General features: G+C 41.6%; 6 protein-coding genes and 1 long non-coding RNA gene across 14 annotated transcripts in view; 4 read left to right on the top strand and 3 right to left on the bottom strand.

The window, feature by feature from the left end:
- Flo2 (Flotillin 2) overlaps nt 1–22,369 on the bottom strand; it is a 94,571-nt gene that overhangs the window by 71,107 nt on the left and 1,095 nt on the right. For all 8 annotated transcript variants that reach the window (NM_001272624.2, NM_167416.3, NM_167417.3 and 5 more), the window contains exon 2: nt 21,821–21,967. In NM_001272624.2, coding sequence (NP_001259553.1) covers nt 21,821–21,869 — 49 coding nt within the window. In that variant the 5' untranslated portion in view covers nt 21,870–21,967. The remainder of the gene's footprint in view (nt 1–21,820; nt 21,968–22,369) is intronic.
- CG46399 (uncharacterized protein) lies at nt 2,825–3,589 on the bottom strand. Its single transcript, NM_001382138.1, has one exon. It carries the CDS (start codon nt 3,481–3,483, stop codon nt 2,893–2,895), a length of 591 nt encoding a protein of 196 aa, NP_001368983.1. The 5' UTR covers nt 3,484–3,589; the 3' UTR covers nt 2,825–2,892.
- On the bottom strand, nt 5,223–5,779 carry lncRNA:CR46391 (long non-coding RNA:CR46391). The gene is made up of 2 exons (NR_167814.1): nt 5,700–5,779; nt 5,223–5,421 (listed from the first exon to the last, which is right to left on the bottom strand). It is a non-coding gene; the product is annotated as a long non-coding RNA:CR46391 (long non-coding RNA).
- Nucleotides 6,479–8,512, top strand: CG9519 (uncharacterized protein). Its single transcript, NM_132750.3, has one exon. It carries the CDS (start codon nt 6,537–6,539, stop codon nt 8,403–8,405), a length of 1,869 nt encoding a protein of 622 aa, NP_572978.1. The 5' UTR covers nt 6,479–6,536; the 3' UTR covers nt 8,406–8,512.
- CG9521 (uncharacterized protein) lies at nt 9,571–11,835 on the top strand. Its single transcript, NM_132749.2, has one exon. It carries the CDS (start codon nt 9,718–9,720, stop codon nt 11,581–11,583), a length of 1,866 nt encoding a protein of 621 aa, NP_572977.1. The 5' UTR covers nt 9,571–9,717; the 3' UTR covers nt 11,584–11,835.
- CG9522 (uncharacterized protein) lies at nt 14,032–16,368 on the top strand. The gene is made up of 2 exons (NM_139271.3): nt 14,032–14,197; nt 14,344–16,368. Exons 1-2 carry the CDS (start codon nt 14,062–14,064, stop codon nt 16,056–16,058), a joined length of 1,851 nt encoding a protein of 616 aa, NP_644677.1. The 5' UTR covers nt 14,032–14,061; the 3' UTR covers nt 16,059–16,368.
- CG12539 (uncharacterized protein) lies at nt 18,083–20,223 on the top strand. Its single transcript, NM_132748.3, has 2 exons — nt 18,083–18,258; nt 18,315–20,223. Exons 1-2 carry the CDS (start codon nt 18,108–18,110, stop codon nt 20,042–20,044), a joined length of 1,881 nt encoding a protein of 626 aa, NP_572976.1. The 5' UTR covers nt 18,083–18,107; the 3' UTR covers nt 20,045–20,223.

The raw sequence follows: 22,369 nt of genomic DNA, 5'->3' as shown, positions 1-22,369 counted from the left end.
TTCTAAATAGCTCGTTCAAGAACTATCATAAGTTCTATTACTTATATGTAATAAAACAGAATGCTTTCGTTTTATAAGCCTATCGCACCTTAATTAATTACATCATAGGCAGCATTTGATTGATTGCATCAGACACGATGAGTGACAACTAAATAGGCCCGAGCCCAAGTGAAATTATTCATGAAATACATAATAGGGCCCTACCCATTCGACTTCAAATTGCCATCAGAGTATTTATATACCATAGCCTAGCATTTGGGCGCGGTAGGAAAAAACACACACGCAACATTCTTGTGTAGAAAATGTGTATATTTAATTACCACCAGACAAGTCAGGTTTTCAACTAGCCGCTGCAACGCCCAGTGAAATATACACACATATTTACGAAATAAGTCTTTTAAATAACCAAGTCGAAGTGTTATAAATCATCTTTCTGACAGGCCAAAGAGACCATGGCCTTGGTCAACAATTTTCATTTTCATGCGACTATCGCAAGCCGGAAATGGCCAACGGAACTTGGTCTAATCAACTCAAATTATAATCACTTTGGATTGTCTTTTTCCGGACGTGGATCGTAGAAGATGTGCTAAGTGATCGGTCCCTGTTCCACTTTTCGACCACGAATCGTTCTAATTGACCGGCTAAAAAAAACCCGACTTATAGTCATTTCAACTGAAGCTAAGCACAAAAAACCAGATTTTATGGCTTATTAATGGAAATATCCAAGACGCTGCTAAGCGCATTTACACAAAACATGAATAACAAATCACACATTTTAATGGGCGAGCGTTTCGGACAAGTTCAAGGTCTAATTCGGGTTCTTTTAATGTAAAAGTAGATTTATTTTTTTAAAATACAGGAAATATTGCGTATACGCCCTGTGATTAGACATTCGTCATTTTAAGAGCACTAACTATTTACTTTTAATAATATTTCTAAAATAATTTGCACGTAATCTAGGCTCTTTTCCTATATTTATTCATAATAGAATATGTTTTTTTTTTTGTATAGATTTTTTATGGATGCACATTACGTATACGCCACGTAGTTTTTCAAAAACTGCGAGTTTAGTTAATTTATATTCATAGACGGTATCCACTAGTCGCATACTTAACTGTTTGCATATTCGGACTTGTTTTGTGAAATTAATTCAGCCACGCCCCCAGAAAAAAAAAAAATATTAAAAGCCATAGAGAGAACGGCTCAAACGAAATGGAGACCCAATGTCTACGTGACCAATTGCAATTTCGCCACGAGTTCAAATCACCAGATTTGCCCTAGACATATGTGTCCATACGCAAATCTCCCAGCGATTTCTCGGCCAAAAACGCAATAAACCCATGCAAATATGTTAAGTTTGGCCAGAGAGTCTGCAAAAATTCACAAGTCAAAACTGGGTCAATGTCCAGCGGAAGTATATAGCAGCGTATCATCTGCAGTAAAAATGATAAAGAAAACTTCCGGATCGATGTGTTACCGTTCCAGTTAGAGGTCAATCAACTTGTTGTGATCTCCAATCTCCGTTAGACAAGCCATCGTGTGCGAGCAGTTGACCCAGACCCAATGAACTTGATCTCTGCCTCGGTATAGTCGTAGTATTCAGTTATTTGCATACTCCACAGCAAGCCACTCACTCACCTGTAAATACAAAGAAAAAAGAGGAAAAATATTATAATTGGTTTCGATAAATCATGAAAAGCTGAGAATTGTACGAGATTACAGCATAAATATTCATGCCAGCATTCTTTCCACAAGCGGAAGTGTCTCGCATTTTTTTCTATTTTCTGTTAATTCACGGCCCTGGTTGATGATTAGTGACCCATATATACGATGTGGTATATTGCCCAAATAGCCAGTTCTTTTAGTTGTTACAAAGGTGCCAATCATGTCTCAATTCGATGCAAAGCGAACAAAAAATTCTTAGTCACTTTTTTTTTTGGTTAACCTTGGGTCACGGAAATGTTGGGCAGACATCGGGTTTTATGATTCAGCGTTGGGTTTATAATTTTTTATAAGAACTATTAAGCTGATGTTCTGCGTTGATTGAGTCAGTGATTTGCATAATCAGTTGATGGAACTCTGTGGATTTTTCCATTAGCAAACAAAATATTTAATTGTCATAGAACTCTTCAAATTTGTAAGCTAATCAAGTTATTACCTTACAGTTGAAGCTCTGCCATTTCTAATAAGTACCACCAATTTTTTTTGTTCGATATTTATTTATAGCATTTTCGTTTGATTATCTTGATCCATGAACCCCAGATTCCATCATCATCTTTGCGCTGATCTATCCAATCAACTTCCTGACTTCATCGACTATTTCTTTTTGAACTGAGTGCACTCCATTGACCATTGATCACAACAATCGCACCACCGAATAGTGGACTTCAAATCAAATAATTGCGCACTTTAATGTGCTTTAGTGCTTGGCAAACAATAATGTTATCTGGCCAAACTTGGTCTGTGTATCTATTTGGATTGTATCTGTATCTATATTTTTATGCGTTCGCGTTGGCGTATAGCAATTATGCGCATTATGATCGTATCAAAATGTTATTCAACTTCTGTTCTGCTTTGTCATGTCAATCATCTGCAAATGAATCGATTTGTTGCGGCTCCAAAAATTCGGGGGAAGTCTCAATAATTGATTCATTTACTCAGCTTGACTTCCTACAATGTGTAATCGAATTATGGAAATCACTTAATAAAATGCAATAATATTTAAAGGAAGTAATTCTTGTACAATATTTATGCATTGGTTCCGGTTGTACATAATGTATATTTCAATTTATTGATTAAATGAAAAGACTACGTATATTTGGCTGTTTGAGATTATATTTTTGAACATCTATTTTACAGACTATTGCAATTCGGGGCTAAATGTAAACGATATTAATTAGTTGTGGAACTGTCGCTGTTTTGATGTTTTGGCGCAACCAATTTGGGCGCGGATGGATCCATAAGATGGACACTTTTTGGCTTGGAACCAGGACTTTGCCAGCAGTTCTTGTACCATGCAGTTTGCTGATGTCTCAATCCAATCCCAGTCGCAATCCTGGCCAATGATTGATACAAACTGCGAGAGAGGACATTTAGAAATCCACCAAATCTATGAGATGGAATCGAATCTGGGAGTACAAAATTTTTCAAAGGACTTGAGCTTGATGGGATACAATTCTGCTGACTCGTGATTGTGGTATTATCCCCTTCATCATCATCTTCATCATCACATAGATCATCGGTATCCGCATCGTAACCCTTTTCGGAATGACTAGGACTACGATATTGGACACTAAAGCAAATGGGATTTGGACCCAGAGTTTCAGCTGAGATCCTATTGATTTGTACGTTTTTTAAATATTTTTGTGAACAACTTGGCTCACTGTCGGAACTTGTCGAACTTGAAAATCTTCTTGATAGAGGTAAAGTCTTAGGATAGAATGTAATCCTAGGTTTACGTTCCCTTACAGCTGGTTTGTGCATTTTTCAGAGTTTTAGATGTGATATGACCAAAGTTTCCGGTTTATGCTCTATTATTTTGAAATTTTGACAGTTCTTGGTTGACCTACTCGACTTAAACAAAAGATGATTGTTCAGCAAGAAATATATACATACATATATTGATGTTAGCTACAATTTGTAAAAGGTTTTCCTTATTGAAAACTTCAAAGCAACATATTTTCCCTATATTATGTATCCGGAAATAATATTTTTTTGTGTGTACCCTCCTAAGTGACTGCCTGTAATGGCCTGTCGTAAAATACAAGATAATAAAGCTGCTGTATTTAGCATGTCGAAATAGGAAACACCCGCTTTGAAAAAATAACATGTTTAAATTAAGCTAAGAAAATGTACAAATAAGCGACGAAATGTTTTTTCGTATGCTCAGTATTCAGTTGGTGTTAAGAAATATATATATATATTATATGGTAAATAAAAACCTTGAATATATATTTTACCTTCATTCATTCATAAAACATCGAGCCTCTTAGTTCTTGCAAAAATCTATATCTCTTTTTGAACATATTTTTCAAATGTAACAAAATGCGAAAAAAAACTTGTTTTTCGCTTTAATCAGGAATGAGATCTCTTAACTGTTTTTCGATCGGCAAATATTACCACATCTAAAACATTGTCTATGCAAATTTTTCATAGTGAACGAGTTGCTTTGTCATGATGATCGAAGTCAACGCAATTAATCGACACCAACAAAACAAAAGAATGGAAAAAAAACCCATAAGACGCGTTTTATGGTTAAGTTAAGAACATTTTATGGCCAGCAAATTTTCTCAAATTCTGCCAGTCATTCGGCAGAATGTCAAGCTATCAGCTGTATCAACAGGGAAATTCGATTCATATTAAATTTAATAACTAGAGAGAAATCCTTCAGTTAAATGCTTTGGCATCCTATTTTGCCGCCATCGAATGCCATAAACTACAGCCAGTGAGTGTCAAAAAGTCACTAAAGACATGGTCGAGGCCCCAAATAAACGAATTGTCAGTCAGTGCAAAGAGCAGCTTGGCCAAAATCGGCAGTTGCCAACTATGAAAACTCGGTCAAAGACAACGAGTTTGCTTAAATTCTTGACTTTATGCGAACAGAAACACACATTTTGTTGCTGTATCTCAGCCAGCACAATACCTATCGATAGTAAGAGTCACAGCAGCATTAATTGCCGTTAGCTGGATGCACTGGCCAAAAAAAAAAACCACCACTACCTTCTTAAATGGCAACTCGAATACAGAGCTCACAAATATTGCAGAAAAATGAAGAAGACTAATCGATATGTTGATTACTTTCATATTTTTCAATAGCTTAAGAATTATAAGTTTTAATTTGTTTGAATTCACAAGAATTGTTTGCACTGCATATAATCGAATGGCAGCACAACGAACTTGAAGCCCGCGAATCGCAGACGAATTGCGAAATTGGAAGCCGCAATGCTTTTTTAGCCTTGACTCCAAAGTGTCCAGCGTATCGGCTCATTTGGGCTTGAATGTCAACGGAGATTGGTTCTGGGATGCCCTTCAGATGGTTTTGTCGAGGGTTCTTAACACTTACGAACCTCATTTGTATGCCGATCGTGTGCTCCTGCGATGATGATGATGATATACTCCCTGTGCAAACGGAATATCTGGGCGATGTCCTTCGGCAAAACATATACCATCAGAACGACGCCATTTGGGGCGGAGAACACATCAAAAAAAAAGCATTAAGCACCATTTTAATTTATTTTTATTTTGTATACATTTTTTTTTGTTTTTTTACTCTTTTTAGTATGTCATACGGTTGCGGTCGACTGGCCAAGTTTACGTTGCCAAGTAAGCCACCAAGTTTCCAAGCCGGGGGCGTATGGAGTATCTTGGAATTTTTCACAGCGTCTGCCAAACTGCCAATCGACTCTCGTGGGCTCTCCCATTCTAAGCTCACGAATATTCACATGCAAGCGGAAATAATTATAAAAATTACTTACTAAACACAAAGCTTTGCTTCAAAGAAACCAAAAAAAATAAAAAAAAAATACAAAAAAAAAAAAAACGAGCCCCATGCATAAAAACAAACATTACATGCCTCCGAATCCATTCACCATTTACTAGTAAGCAAGTACAATTAGAAGCGACTACTGATCGTTTGCCCAGTGATTATTTGGAAACAAATCAATAAATTAACAAATAAATAGTTTAGATGAGTTAATTACCATTTGCCAATTACCATAAACCTTTTAGTAATACTCTTGCCATTCTTGGTGTCTTGAGTTTATAATGTTGGGTTTATTTCGTAAATGAAATCCTATTGGCATATTTGCTTTTCAAATTTACGTTTTCCACTTTTGTCATGGTATATTTATGGCTATATTTCATGGTTCTATTTATATCATTTAAACACTGCCATTACACTTGGCAACCGCAATATTTCGTAAAATTTTCCATTTACATATTTCTTATAATATTATTGCTATACCGGATATAACTTCATACCCATATGGTTTTGCAAGCAATTAAAGTTCAAGATATTCTGTTATTCCCCCTATGAATCCTATAATAATCAGTAGCTCTGATGTAATAATTATACCAGTCACTATTTTATCGTCACCTCCAAGTTCTAATTTCGTTGTTATTTTCCCTTAGCCACAACGCATCGAAATGATTATTAGATCAGACCCCGTTATTAAGCGTTTTCTATATTCAGCACACAATTTAGAATATACGATACCCCGCGAATCATTTCATTTGTGCATTCGCACTGCATTTTGGCTGGAATGTTAACGATCATTGGATCGATCGATCGATCAATTGTACAATTGTTCTTCCACACATACTCTAAGTTTCCACTGTTGTTGGAAAATATACAAAATAAGTCTCGAACTAGACTTATAGTTCGGACCAAAAGCCGTAATTGTCAACAGTGCAGGGCCCCCATGAGTTTTGTAGTTGCATTTACCCCCAGCCTCTAGGTTTTAGTTCTGCTCTTAGAACTCAACGTTCCAGTCGATCGCGGCAGTCGAGTGAGTCTGGCTGCAAGGTGATGAAGCTCCATGATGACTTCGCCACGAAATCACATCGGAACCCTTCTTGTCGTCTGGCTACTGGAGTTCTCAATGGTGATTAGCCAGACTGACACGGGCAATGCATTGATGGATATGCTCGAGATCTATCGTCGCGGTCAGGCGCAATTGGATCTGGAGAATCTGGACGAGGGTCAGGTCATAACGACGAAATATGATTTCATAGTGGTTGGTGCCGGCACAGCTGGTTGTGCCCTAGCCGCGCGACTCTCCGAGAATCCCCGGTGGCGAGTGCTACTCCTGGAGGCCGGTGGTCCCGAGAACTATGCCATGGACATACCAATTGTGGCGCATCTCTTGCAGCTGGGCGAAATCAACTGGAAGTACAAAACGGAGCCATCGAATAGCTATTGCCTGGCCATGAACAACAATCGCTGCAATTGGCCCAGGGGCAAGGTGATGGGTGGCAGCTCGGTGCTCAACTATATGATGTACACCAGGGGCAATCGCCGCGACTACGATCGCTGGGCACGTTTGGGCAATCCGGGCTGGAGTTACGAGGAGGTACTACCCTATTTCAAGAAGTACGAGGGCAGCGTAGTGCCGGATGCCGATGAGAATCTGGTGGGACGCAATGGGCCGGTGAAGGTGAGCTACTCGGAGACGAGGACTCGCATCGCAGACGCCTTTGTGGGAGCCACCCAAGATGCAGGATTGCCGCGAGGTGACTACAATGGAGATAAACAGATTCGTGTGTCCTATCTGCAGGCGAATATCTACAATGAGACCCGTTGGAGCTCCAATCGAGCGTATCTGTATCCCATTAAGGGAAAGCGTCGAAATCTTCATGTGAAGAAGAATGCCTTGGTTACCAAGATCTTGATTGATCCGCAGACGAAATCGGCATTTGGTATAATCGTCAAAATGGATGGCAAAATGCAAAAGATTTTGGCCAGAAAAGAGGTCATTCTATCGGCGGGTGCCATCAATACACCCCAGCTACTGATGCTCTCCGGCGTGGGACCCGCTAAACATTTGCGGGAGATGGGCATAAAGCCACTGGCCGATCTGGCCGTTGGCTACAACCTCCAGGATCACATAGCTCCGGCTATCAGCTTCTTGTGCAATGTGAGTTCGCTGCAAACGAGCGAGATGTTCCGCTCGGAGGCAATGTCAGATTTCCTGAAGGGACGCGGAGTGCTCCGCATACCGGGTGGTGTGGAGGCCATATCATTCTACGCCCTGGACGATGCACGTAATCCCGATGCTTGGGCCGATATGGAACTCTTTGTGGTGGGCGGTGGTTTGCAAACGAATTTGGCCCTACGTCTGGCATTGGGCATCCAATCGAATATCTATGAGACCATGTTTGGCGAACTGGAACGCCAGAGTGCCAATGGCTTTTTGATATTCCCGATGATTTTGCGCGCCAAGAGTCGCGGTCGCATCAAGCTGAAGAGCCGAAATCCCGAGGAGCATCCACGGATCTATGCCAACTACTTCGCAAATCCCTATGACATGAACATCACAGTTCGCGGCATCGAGCAGGCAGTAAGTTTACTGGATATGCCCGCATTTAAGGCAATCGGTGCACACTTATTAGAAAAGAGAATACCCAATTGTGCGAAATATAAATGGAAGAGCAGCGCCTATTGGGCATGTTATGCACGACACTTTACCTTCACCATTTACCACTATTCAGGAACCGCCAAGATGGGTCCTCGATCGGATCCCTCGGCGGTGGTGGATGCCCGACTGCGGGTCCATGGCATCGACAAACTGCGCGTTGTGGATGCAAGCATTATGCCCTATTTGATCTCGGGTCATCCCAATGGACCCGTCTACCTAATAGCTGAAAAAGCAGCCGATATGATTAAGGAGGATCATAACTTCGTATAGAGCAAGCACACTATGTTTTCTTAAGCCGATGGGTTATCTTAAGATATGTATATAATATTATTCCATTGAGTGATTTCTAGTGAATTAAAGACGATACAATACAGTACAAACTCTGATAGTTTGTTCTATCAGTTCTTCTATGTTCAAAGTTTTTAAATATCAATAAAAGAAAAATTCAAATTAAGAAAAGGGTAATAGATAAATGAGAACTTTGTTGTCAATTTGTCGCCATTAAAAAGAAATTACAATAACATTGATTTATGATTCTTTCGATGATATTTCAATTTGTTTGCAAATTATACAAAATTACACAGAGAAACAGCAAATCAATTAGAAATTATTGCTGGTTTGTCATCAATCTTAAATGAAGCCTAAAAGTAATGAAAGATTCGATTATTTCCTGCATTTAAACCTAAATTTTACAGGTGTAATAGGTGTACAATAACAACTAGTCTATAAAAAGATTATTTTACTATATTTTCGTTGGCATAAATAATAAATATTTTTGATAAGCATGCTGCTTAATATAAAAAGCTGAAGTAACCGATAGACATTTAGAACTATAAAATTCTATATTATGTACATAATTATATAAGATCTGGTTTGACATTTAGCCAGAGACATCGGCGACAGGTTCATCGAAGAACCCCGCCCGAATTCTTCTGCTAAAAAGAAGAATCACGCAGAATCACGATGACACTATGCTAATTACAGTAGTCCAAAATCAATCGATGAGGATCTTTTAACCAGCGGTTTTCTAGCCATGGGAGGCCCTTTAATGTTTTGACACCACGGCTTCCGCATCTTATTCACAGTTGCTAACGATCTCGTCGATCTGGCTGGCTTAAGTCAATGTCAAAAACTACAGATACATTTTCAGTTTCCAATTCAGATTCAGATCGTCCGAGCTTTCAATTTTAAACCGATCTTCGTCTTTGTGTTTGTCTGCGCAGATGGTTGTGAACGTGTCCATAGTCAAGTCTTCCGAAAGATTTGAAGATTCTTGGCGAGCCGAAGAAACCGAAAAACCCGAAAACTAAAAACCGAGTGCCGAGAGATTCGCAAAGCGATCGTTTCGTTCGCCGATCGCCGCCGAATTTAATATTAAATTGAACTTGGCCACCGCATTTGTCAGCATTTCTAGTTACGTATTCGATTGGGCAACACGCTCGCGATCGCGTCGATCACAAGAACTCAGAACGCGTTCGTCTATCATATCCAGCTATATTCATATATATATATTTTTTTTTTGACTGTGCAATCGGTGTGAATAGTGCTGAAGAAATCGTTACAAGTAACTAAAGGCCCAATAATGGCAAGCAAATCGCTGATATTTGTAGGCCTGTGCCTGGCATATATGGCCACATGGAGTCAAATTTCTGCCCAGAATAACAATAACGTCCTTTTCGAGACGATCAACTTTCTGAGACGCGGCCAGGCGGACGTTGAGCTGGAGAACTATGACAACAATGTGATACTGGATAGCGAGTATGATTTTATAGTTGTCGGCGCCGGAACGGCTGGTTGTGCCCTGGCCGCCCGACTCTCAGAGAATCCGCAGTGGCGAGTGCTGCTCCTGGAGGCCGGTGGTCCCGAGCGACTCGTCATGGATGTGCCAATTGTGGCGCATTTTCTGCAACTGGGCGAGATGAACTGGAAATACAGGACACAGCCATCTGATCACGCCTGCCTGGCGATGAACAACAATCGGTGCAATTGGCCCAGGGGCAAGGTGATGGGTGGTAGCTCGGTGCTCAACTATATGATGTACACCAGGGGCAATCGCCGCGATTACGATCGCTGGGAGGCCCTGGGTAACCCGGGTTGGAGCTTCAAGGATGTGCTGCCGTATTTCAAGAAATACGAGGGCAGCAGTGTGCCCGATGCTGAGGAGGATTATGTTGGTCGCAATGGACCGGTGAAGGTCAGCTATGTGAACTGGCGTTCCAAGATCGCCGAAGCCTTTGTCGATGCTGCCCAGCAGGATGGTCTGAAGTACAGGGACTACAATGGACGCATTCAGAATGGTGTGGCCTTCCTGCACACCACCACCAGGAATTCCACAAGATGGAGCTCCAATCGTGCCTATCTGTATCCGCTGAAGGGCAAGCGCAGCAATCTGCATGTAAGAAAGAATGCGCTGGTGACCAAGGTACTCATCGATCCGCAAACCAAAACGGCCTATGGCATTATGGTTCAAACCGAGGGACGCATGCAAAAGATCCTGGCCAGAAAGGAGGTGATTGTGTCCGCCGGAGCCATCAATACGCCCCAACTACTGATGCTGTCTGGCGTGGGACCAGCCAAACATCTTCGCGAAGTTGGCATTAAGCCATTGGCTGATCTGGCAGTGGGTTACAATCTTCAGGATCACACGGCACCGGCGGTTACGTTCACCACCAATGCCACCTCCCTGAAATTCGAGGACTTTTCCGATCCCACACTCATTAATCGATTCAACAGAATGGAAGGACCATATGGATCTCCCGGTGGCTGTGAGGCCATTGCCTTCTGGGATCTGGATCACGAACGCGATGAGGACGGCTGGCCGGATATTGAGCTCTTCCTGGTGGGCGGTTCCATGTCCTCCAATCCGGCCATCTCACGTGCCTTTGGTTTGAAGAAGTCCATATACGATACACTCTTTGCCGAGATCGAAGACAAATCACTGAATGCCTTCATGATCTTCCCCATGATTTTGCGCCCAAAGAGTCGCGGTCGCATCATGCTGAAGAGCAGTGATCCCTTCAAGTATCCCCTGATCCATGCCAATTACTTTGCCCATCCCTACGATGTTGATATCTCGGTGCGGGGTCTACTTAAGGCCATTAGTCTGATGGAACAACGTGGCATGGAGAAGATAAATGCCAGGTTGTGGGAAAAGAAGATACCCACATGCAAACAGCATCCCTACAAGAGTTGGGCCTATTGGGCGTGCTATGTGAGGCACTTTACCTTCACCATTTACCATTATTCCGGCACCGCCAAGATGGGTCCCAAATCCGATCGAGCTGCAGTTGTGGACCATCGTCTCCGTGTCCACGGAATCAAGAATCTGCGAGTCGCAGATGCCAGCATTATGCCGGAAATCATGTCCGGACATCCGAATGGACCCGTCTTCATGATTGCCGAGAAGGCAGCCGATATGATTAAACAGGATCATGGTTTCATCCAGTGAAGCCATCTTAGCCCAAAGTTAATTACACAATCAGGTTTAAGCCCCATTTACACTGGCCTACCATCGAATCATCTCGTTAAATCACACCTTAAATGCAATGGCCAGTGTAAAATGGGGCTTTAGTTTTAGTTAAGGCCTTCGAAAACTTTTTGTTATTATGTGTAGTAATTCTTTCTTGCCTGAACTGATTCTAGTTTAAGATTTAGTTATATAAGCATAAATAAATGATTATAAGTTTTGTATGTACTATATAAACAAAATTCGTTTACTATGCAAGCAGAATTATTGAACTATATGAACTCTATAGAATGCATATTTGACTTTGGGAATTTTAAAATGATTAACTATCCAACTCCTTGAATACCAGAAAAAATAACAATAGTTATAGGCCCAAAAAATTCGTACTGCCTAAACCATTTGACTTTGACATTGAATTTTATTGGACTTCTGTCTTTGGCATTGTCTCATTTATATCAATAGGGATTTTCAACTCTGGCACTTTTCATGCTAATCAATTTGTGGCTTCATAATCAAAATCTGTGAAATACATGAAGTTGTCCGCTTGTTTGACGATTTTTTGTTTTGATTTATTACACGCCTTTGTTTTTGAGTTTCTCTCGATCTTTTTATTGTTGCGGAAATGATTTTTTTTTTATTCATCACTCTCGTTTTTTTTGCGTTCGTTTTTTATCTTGTCTAACGAACTTAGCCGGTGTGAATAATTTGTTAGGTGTTTTGTTCAAGCAATTTTCGGTGCTGAGTCTTTGGATTGATCTTGGTATAATTCGCATCGATTTGACCTTAGAATTATTTATGTATGTAGAGTGGGTATAAATCAGTCGAAAATTGAGAATAATTGCTTTGGTATAAGTATATCTTTCAATATCCCCAAGGGTAGGCTATATTAAAATTCTATTCAAATCGAAATGAAACGAAAAGCTTTGAGCTCAGCTTAAAGCTCTTGGATTTTATATTTTTCGAAGAATTTCAAAGCCGGCTTGTGATTCTAAATCACATTCGTCACTACGTGACTAGCCTTTGACAGTGCTTATTAAATTTAATATATTCACATATATTCTATAAACTTACATGTGCATATAGAAAACAAGGCAATTTACGTACAACTCAATTTATTTGTTGCACAAATTTTATTTCATTTACTTTTGACTAAATACCGAGTGAGCTATAGGCTATCCTATTTCCCATTGAAAACTCATGAAAACATTTCCCTTTCCTTTCGAAAAAAGTCACTAGACTTTTCATTAACACAAATTGAAATATTCATGAATCGAGGGGGCGGTTTGAGCCGCTCAAAAAAAAAAAGAAAAAGGCGAACACAATAGAGACAAATTTTGAATGCAATTGCCATGACCAAAACATGGCCCTTCCTCCGAATTTCACATCAATGTCCTCTGTGAAATCCCAGTCTTGTTCACATTTTGGTTTCATGTTCCCCTTTCGGCTGCTTTGGTTTTGTAAGGGCATCCAATGACTTTTATTGTGGGATTGGATGAACTGCATCCATATGCTGGGGTTGATACCAACTGCACTGAGCCACCCCTTTTATACATTTTTTTATTTTTGGCTAGACCTAAAGTCGTTTAATCGTTTTTGGTTTTGTTTTGTTTTGGTTTTTTCTTGATTATAATACTCTATGGGGTGGCTTGAAATATATATTAACCCTCGAGTGCCCGAGCCGCTGGTGCTTCAATCTTCAAAGATTTAACTGACAGTCCGGCATAAAAAATAAAAATATAAACAAAGCCAGCACAAGATGCCCATCCAAATGCCATTGAACCGAGCTCAGATGCAGAAGAAACACAGAGAGAAAACTAATGTATATAATATATGTATTTAAAATATTGCAAAAATCATTAATTTTAAGAAAAACTAATTACAAATTGCTGAAGAAATTAACCATTTACCATGGGTGTCTTTATCAAATCAAAACTTAAATGATCTAAATTTTTGTTTTCTGCATTAGAAAAGAGACAGAGGAACAGCAAATAAAAGAGAGGCAAGACCGTAGAGATGAGCAAGCAGAATGCGCAAATTAGCAAGTGGCAATAAAAATTCTGAGACAATCTCAGCCTGTTTTGGCCCTACAAACCTGGCCACCAAGTCAACCAACTCATCTCAACAGTGGAGGAAAAAAAGAAGACGTAGTGATGCGGAGAAAGGCGGCGCGAAAGAGAGGGGGGTATAGAGATCAGTGAGGGAGAACCAAACCGGCAAGATAATCCACAGTGGAGCAAGTTCCATTTGAAATAAAATAATAAAAGTTTCAATTAATGTTCACTAACTAACTTTCCACGCCCATAAATAAAAAGCGCAATAATAGTAAAATATAAAATAAATCACATATCTAGATTTTTTTGAGACTTTTAAAACTCGTTCCACAGTGCGTTGGCAGACGTAGAGGTCCAATATCACGGAAAGCTCGGTAGCCACAGAGTTCAGTTACCGGCCATCGCAACCATGGAGAAGCTGCTGCTGACCCAGCTTCTGTTTCTGCTCCTGATCCCACTGATCCACTCCCAAAGGAGCTCCCAACTGGACGAACTGCGGCGACTGGGATTGGGAAATGTCGTCAATGTGCCATTCTTCAGCGATGGTGAGGGTTTATTCAAATCATGGAAATATTCAAGTACCTATATGTGCTCCAATATAATAAGCGTATTTATGCCAGAGAGTTCCATGCTTTTAGTACTGGAAAATTTGTAATCGATTTAACACATATATTTTAAAATCTCCTTGCAGTTCCCCAAAGAAACTATGACTTCATAATAGTTGGAGGCGGAGCTGCTGGCTGTACATTGGCCGCTCGTCTCTCGGAGAATCCCAATTGGAGTGTGTTCCTTATCGAAGCCGGAGGAGTGGAGAACATAGTGCATCAGGTGCCATTACTGGCGGCCCATTTGCAGTCGACTGCCTCCAATTGGGGCTACAACTCGACGCCACAACGCCATGCCTGTCGTGGAATGCCCGATAACAAGTGTGCCCTGCCGAGGGGCAAAGTTCTGGGTGGCACTAGCTCGATCAATTACATGATCTACAATCGGGGCAATCGTAGGGATTTTGATGCCTGGGCGGCAGCTGGAAATCCCGGCTGGAGTTACGACGAGGTGTTGCCCTACTTTCTGCGAAGTGAGCATGCACAGCTTCAGGGATTGGAGCACTCGCCATATCACAATCACAGTGGTCCCTTGAGTGTGGAGGATGTGCGACACCGGACGCGACTTGCACACGCCTACATTAGAGCTGCCCAGGAGGCGGGTCATCCGAGAACGGACTACAATGGTGAATCCCAGCTGGGCGTTTCCTATGTGCAGGCCACCACACTGAAGGGCAGGAGGCACAGTGCCTTTCGTGCCTATATTGAGCCCATAAGATCTAGGCGTCATAATCTGCACATTCTAACACTGGCTAGAGTCACCCGAGTTCTGATAGATGCAGCCACCAAGTCCGCCTATGGAGTGGAGTTGACCCATCAGGGCAGAAGCTTTAAGGTGAAAGCCCGCAAGGAAATCATTCTATCGGCGGGTGCCTTCAACTCTCCACAGTTGCTGATGCTGTCGGGGATTGGGCCAGAAGATAACCTCAAGGCCATTGGAATACCCCTGATCAAGGCACTGCCAGTGGGTAAGAGAATGTTCGATCACATGTGCCACTTTGGACCCACTTTTGTGACCAACACAACGGGCCAGACTCTATTTGCCGCTCAATTGGGCGCACCGGTGGCCAAGGAGTTTCTACTGGGCCGGGCAGACACCTTTCTGTCCAGTATCGGTGGCGTAGAGACGCTCACCTTCATCAAGGTGCCGTCGGGCAAGAGTCCGGCCACCCAACCCGATGTGGAACTCATCCAAGTGGCCGGCAGCCTGGCTAGCGATGATGGCACTGCCCTGGCCAAAGGAGCCAACTTTAAGCCCGAGATCTACGAGAAAATGTACAAGAATCTGACGTTGAGGCAGCAGGATCACTTTAGCTTCCTCATCATGCACTTCAAGCCCGCCTCCGTGGGTCGCCTCTGGCTGCACAATCGCAATCCACTCGAGTGGCCACGCATCGATCCCAAGTACTTTTCGGCTCCGTCGGATGTGGAGAACTTGCTGGAGGGCATTAAGGAGGCACTCAGAATCTCCAAGATGCCGGCCATGCAGGCGATTGGAACCAGATTGTTGGACAAGCCGGTGCCAGGTTGTGAGAACTACGAATTCGCCTCGGATGATTATTGGCGGTGCTCCATACGCACGCTATCCTACACACTGCACCACCAGGTGGCCACCTGTCGCATGGGCGCCGAAAGTGATCCCACCACCGTGGTCAATCATCAGCTAAAGGTGCATGGAGTGAGGAAACTTCGGGTGGTGGACACCAGTATCATACCGTTTCCACCCACCGCTCACACAAATGCAGCGGCATTTATGATTGGGGAAAAGGCGGCTGATATGATACGATCCGAATGGAGTTGATTAACTCCAGATGAAGATCACCAAATCAGCGATTTATGTAAAGGGGTTAATAAAATGCGAGAGGAAAGTTTGAAAGAAAGCAAACGGGTAAAATCGTCACACGTTAAAAGCATTCGACAATTCTTTAATAATTTAAAAGATTGTGTTCCATACATAATTTTAAATCAGTAAGAAAAAAAAAATCACATTTTCATTGGATTTTAAAGGGTATCATATATCATTATTATTTTCAACATTTTGAAAATCTTTAATTCAAATTCATAAAATTAATAACATTTTTTTTTTTATAATAAATGCCATCGAAAATCTTTATAATTGACTTTTAACTCAATTGCCACCCGTTTTCGTTGAGTGTAGCGCCAAACGGGGTCTTCAGAACGGTTCGGGTCAATCCAATTTGGACCACGTCATGACCTAGCTTAATAAGTTCCCACCGATCCGTTCCGGTCTCGAACTGAACCGAATCCGAATCGGGCCAAACGAGGCATCCCAAAAACGGGTTTACGCACTCCAAGTTCAATGGCTCGTCAGTCTGGCCGACAAAAAAATACCAATAGAGCGCCGGGATTGGGTATGCCTCATCGATGATGTATGTACATATGTATGTATATACGATATTGTTGTTATTTTACATATTAACTTGAAGTGCATTTAGGGGCCCAACGCTGGGAGAACACGCGCCAAAGTTAAATGAACCCGCAAATGGTAGACGGCACTTAAAAAGTGAGAATCTTGTCATTCTCCATTCGCATTTGGTCAAACCAGGAAATGTGGCTATCATTTTCTGGATACCCTATAGTTTTAAGTTTTTTTTAATTTTCTTACAAAACTTGCAGCAATATATTTTACTGCCCAGGATATGGTTTTTATTGCATACTTTTAAGCACCTTTCGAATATTTCCTTTATAAACCTATTTAATACCTTAGATATATATATATATATATATATAATTACGTTAAATCACTGTAATTTTTCACCGTGTACATTTTAAACTAATCAAGAAGAACCAACTCATCTGAAACTGGATCAGTCTAAGTTTATCTTAATGACTTTCGGCACCTCAACTATGTTTTGATGCTTCCAGCTAAACTCTGCGATTTTCACTATTTATTTTTGTTTACTGCTAATTGGTGCTAATTTTATTTAGGTTTGTTTTAATTTCTTTAACCGGTTCTGGCCAACTTTGCTTTGTTTTTTATAAGTTTACTATTTCTGGTCGCCTTGCCATTTGGTTTATGTTGCTATTGTCTGGTGTTTGTATTTCGATTCGGTTAGTTTAATGCTCAATTGGATTCTTTGTTTGAATTCTATTTCTTAGTTTATTTGCTCTTCAGGCTTCATTGGCTGGCAAAGTTTCTTTTTACGATTTTCCGTGTCGGTTTATTTTTTAAGCTCTTCCTAAAGTGGTCTATATGCATGTTTCTTCCTGGAGTTCACTGGAGTTTGTAGTTCATTTTTTATAATTCTTTTTTGGTGAAAATGAATGTAGCTTATTACATTTTAAACGTTCCTACATATAATAAGATCTTTTTTTATTTTCCAAATATTATCTGGACTTAAACAGAGATGGATCAAGGTTCAAAACGGAATTGCCATTTCTAAAACAATGCAAGAATGCTAGAAATTACAGTATTTAAGCCCAAATAATATAATCAAACTTTTCAAACTTTTAAAAGTCATCATTTTCAATTACAATGTTACAAATTGTTTAAATATTCTAATAATAAGCACTAGCTAGCAAAATTCATTAATTTTAAGCTTTGTTCGAAATCATATACACCCACCACCGAATCCCCAACTACCCTCGCTAAATTACAGGGTATGCGGCTTATATGGCACACGGGGTGGGTGGGGCCTCGTTTGGCATCGGTGGCGCTGGATTAACAGCCACTGAGAGAGCCACAGAAAACAAAAGCAACCCACCGACGTGTATGGAACGCAATTATGGCACCTGACTCACTCGCTGCCAGTGCAATCCAGTCCAGGAGCCATGGCTTAAAAGCAACTCCCTTCAGGCGATAGCAGCTCATTTGCCCACCATTAGCCAAATGCAGTCCACACAGATCTCACAGCTCTTCCTGCTGCTGCACTTGCTCATCTTCACGACCGTTGCTCGTGGCGATGTCAATCGACTGGTGCTGGATCAGCTCAACCAGGTGGGATTGGTCAATCTCATAGAGCAGGCAACGCGACCGAATGGTAACTAAAGTCTTTCGATTTGGTTAGAATCAATGTTCCAATACTTTCACTTGCAGTACCCAGAGATCTATCCAACTATGATTTTATTGTGATTGGAGCTGGAGCAGCTGGTTGCACATTGGCCGCCCGCCTCTCGGAGAATCCCCAGGTCTCGGTGGCCCTCATCGAAGCTGGTGGAGTGGAGAACATAGCGCATCTGACGCCAGTGGTGGCTGGTTATCTGCAGCAGACATCCTCGAACTGGGGCTACAAGTCGGTGCCGCAGAAGCTATCCTGCCACGGTATGAACAATAACGAGTGTGCCCTGCCGAGGGGCAAGATTCTGGGTGGCACCAGCTCGATCAACTACATGATCTACAATCGGGGCAATCGTAGGGATTTTGATGCCTGGGCGGCAGCTGGAAATCCCGGCTGGAGTTACGACGAGGTGTTGCCCTATTTTCTGCGAAGTGAGCATGCGCAGCTTCAGGGATTGGAGCAATCGCCATATCACAATCACAGTGGTCCCTTGAGTGTGGAATATGTTCGTTTTCGATCGCAGATGGTGGATGCCTTTGTGGAGGCATCCGTAGAATCGGGTCTGCCGCGCACGGACTACAATGGCGAGTCCCAGCTTGGAGTCTCATATGTCCAGGCCAATACACTAAATGGACGCAGGCACTCTGCCTACTCGGCGTATATAAAACCAGTGCGGGATTTGCGCTCCAACTTGCAAATATTCACCTTTTCGCAAGTGACCCGCATTCTGATCGATGAGGCTACGAAATCCGCTTACGGAGTGGAGTTTCATTACAAAAACAAGGCGTATACCTTCAAGGCGAGAAAGGAGGTTATTCTATCGGCAGGCAGTTTCAACTCTCCACAGCTACTTATGCTGTCGGGGATTGGACCAGAAGATAACCTGCGCGGCATTGGGATACCCCTGATCAAGGCACTGCCAGTGGGTAAGAGAATGTTCGATCACATGTGCCACTTTGGACCCACTTTTGTGACCAACACCACGGGCCAAACGACCTTCACATCGAGGGTCACTCCAGCTGAGTTGATATCATTCCTACTGGCCGGAAATCCAGCCACACGCATGAGTTCCATTGGCGGCGTCGAGGCTTTGGCATTCCTAAAGACCCAGCGATCGAATCTGCCAAATGATTGGCCAGATATCGAATTGATCATGGTCACCGGCAGTTTGGCTAGTGACGAAGGCACTGGTCTGAAACTGGGTGCGAATTTCAAGGACGAAATATATGATAGAATGTACAGGGAACTGGCGCAGGCGCAACAGGATCACTTTACCCTGCTGATCATGCAGTTCCATCCGAAGTCAGTGGGTCGCCTCTGGTTAAAGGATCGCAATCCATTGGGCTGGCCCAAAATCGATCCCAAGTACTTTGTGGCCGAAGAGGACGTGGAATATCTGTTGGACGGCATCAAAGCCAGTTTAAGGATCATAGAAATGCCCGCCATGCAAAGGATTGGCGCTAGATTGCTAAAGCGAACTGTCCCAGGATGCGAGGGTCACCAATTTGCCTCGGATGATTATTGGCGTTGCTCCATACGCACGCTATCCTACACACTGCACCACCAGGTGGCCACCTGTCGCATGGGCGCCGAAAGTGATCCCACCACCGTGGTCAATCATCAGCTAAAGGTGCATGGAGTGAGGAAACTTCGGGTGGTGGACACCAGTATCATACCATTTCCACCCACCGCTCACACAAATGCAGCGGCATTTATGATTGGGGAAAAGGCGGCTGATATGATACGAACCGACTGGGAGTTGATCTAGGAAGACTTAGGAGAAACGCCATAGAATTCTAACTCTTTTTTTTTACTCCGTGTAGTTAGTAACCATTATCTTTGGGACTAATTACGAAATTAAAGATAAGTTAATATAGAACCCATATGACATTATTTCAATTTTTATTTATGTTAATATCTCAAAAATACACACCAAACTGCGTGCCCAAAAACCATTAAATTCAATATGCGTGTCCATGTCCATTATGCTTTACGAGTGTTAAGCATCAAGTGGGAAAGGAAATACCCATTAAAGGATTATCGATATCCTATTAAGTGTATTATTTCATTATGGCGTTGGCAAAAAGGCAGCAAAAGTGCAGAGTAAACTCGTCTATTGGTCGCCAGTTATTGTTTGACTTGGCAAGTTAATTAAATAAAATTACCTTAACGAGTCGTGCGAGTTGCAATTGGGTTTCTTGTTTTGGGGTTGCCAACTTGATGGGCACGGGAGTCGGAGGAGGTTGCCCCTGGGGGTTGGACAGAGTGCATTAACCCATGCCCGCACAACCGCACGGGGGTTGAAAAAGTTTGGCTAGGCTCAGGAAAATGGCAACATACATGGAAAGAACATGGAATACAAAAACACACCAGGGGGTGGTTTCCCTTTTCGCTCGGGATGCTGGGGATGGTGGGTGGTATGGTGCGATGGGTACTGGGTACTGGGTACTGGGTGGTTGCATACAAGTGGTTATCACTGTCCTCGGCATCGGGGAGTTTTCTGTGCCGCCGAAGGGAGCGACTTCCGGCCCCAGGGCTGCACAATAGATAGGCAAGGTTGCACCGGAAAAAAAAATTTAGCAAATGTGATATCGATCGGTGAGAAACATTAAAATATCCCTTATGCTTTGTCGAAATGAAGGAACTATGCTATCTATCTATCTATTTTAAGTTTATAATTTCTCTTTTAATTAAGACATCAAACAATACAAGTGAATGGTTTTAGTTTAAATTCAGTTAGGTTATCAGAATGATAAGAAAGCATTTCCAATGGCTTAGGGTCAGCATGTTGATAAGAAACGACATACTATTATTATATGATTAATATGACACTTCACAGACTTATATTTTCGGGTTTTTTCATTATTATTATGTGCACAAACAACGCAATTAAGAGTGCCCATGAGATATATTTTTAATGTATGAATAAAATTTAAAGTGCATTTACATTATAAGTAATAAAGCGAAATTCAGAGTAATATAAATTGAAGTACAAAATATATAACACCAACATGCCTGAACTTTATTAGACAGGTAAGGCAACTTTTTGCGAAAAAGAAAATGTCAAAAGTGGCCTAAACAATAATAAATTTTACATATTTCAATTACTAATTCTCTTTATTTATTTGTAAATTATATGGCTTGCAGATTGAGATTTTTGCTATATTGTATTTTAATATGAATATACAGAGACCTGTAGCTTAAAGTGCCCGAGCAAAAGTGCTAGCATACTTTAAGACAGGTTTTTTCTTTCAGTGTTGTCATTATAGCGAACGAAACGAAACGCCATCGCAGATCAAAGCAAAGTCGAACGTCACTCGCAAGCGGGCAAATGCAAATGTGGATGGGAACCCTGACTGAATTCGCAATGTCCTGTCAACATGCGGTTTCCTAATTGCAGCATTTCAAAATCAGTCAACAGGCGTTTGAGCCAACAGTGGTGGCAAAAAAAAGGATTAAGCCCTTGCAGGCTGGCAGTGGGTGGGTTGGTGGGCGTTTGGTTGGTTGGTTGGTTGGTTGGTTGGTGTGAAGGGTTCCGACTCACCTGAAACAATTAACGCCTCATTGGGACCCGTCGTGTGTATGTTGCCCATCGTTGAGTCGTTCCTCGTCGCCGTCTACTTGTTGGTCTCTATTTATGTTTTATTTGTTTGCTGTTTACTCCTTTTGCCGAAAGCTCCGCTGAAAAGTTCTGCCGCAAAAACGAAACAAGAGCGCACACACGAATGTATAATTAGCACACCGGGAAAAAAAACCATCTAAATATTGCTAGCAATTTTATGGAATTTATACCGATTTTTAGTAGTTATTAGTTATTAATTAGTTATTAGTAAAAGCTTTGAAGGTTTGGTATAATATAGGAAACTTTTTATCTTGTAAAAATATTATTATTAAAATATTATTTTATGCATGTTCTTAATATTTTCTCGCTGTGTGTAAATACATTTAAAAAAACAAGATAGAAGCTTTCAATGGGCCGCCCGAAAGTATGGTACTTATTATATTTCCAGATTGCCATCAAAACACACGCGCAATTTTCTTGTTTTTATTTACATTTGGTCTCGATTCTTGTTGTACTTGAATTGCTATTCTT

This window comes from Drosophila melanogaster, chromosome X (assembly GCF_000001215.4).
Source record: "Drosophila melanogaster chromosome X".
NCBI lineage: Eukaryota > Metazoa > Arthropoda > Insecta > Diptera > Drosophilidae > Drosophila > Drosophila melanogaster.
Note: the sequence above shows the minus strand (reverse complement) of the source record. Positions and strands in the feature narration are given on the sequence as shown.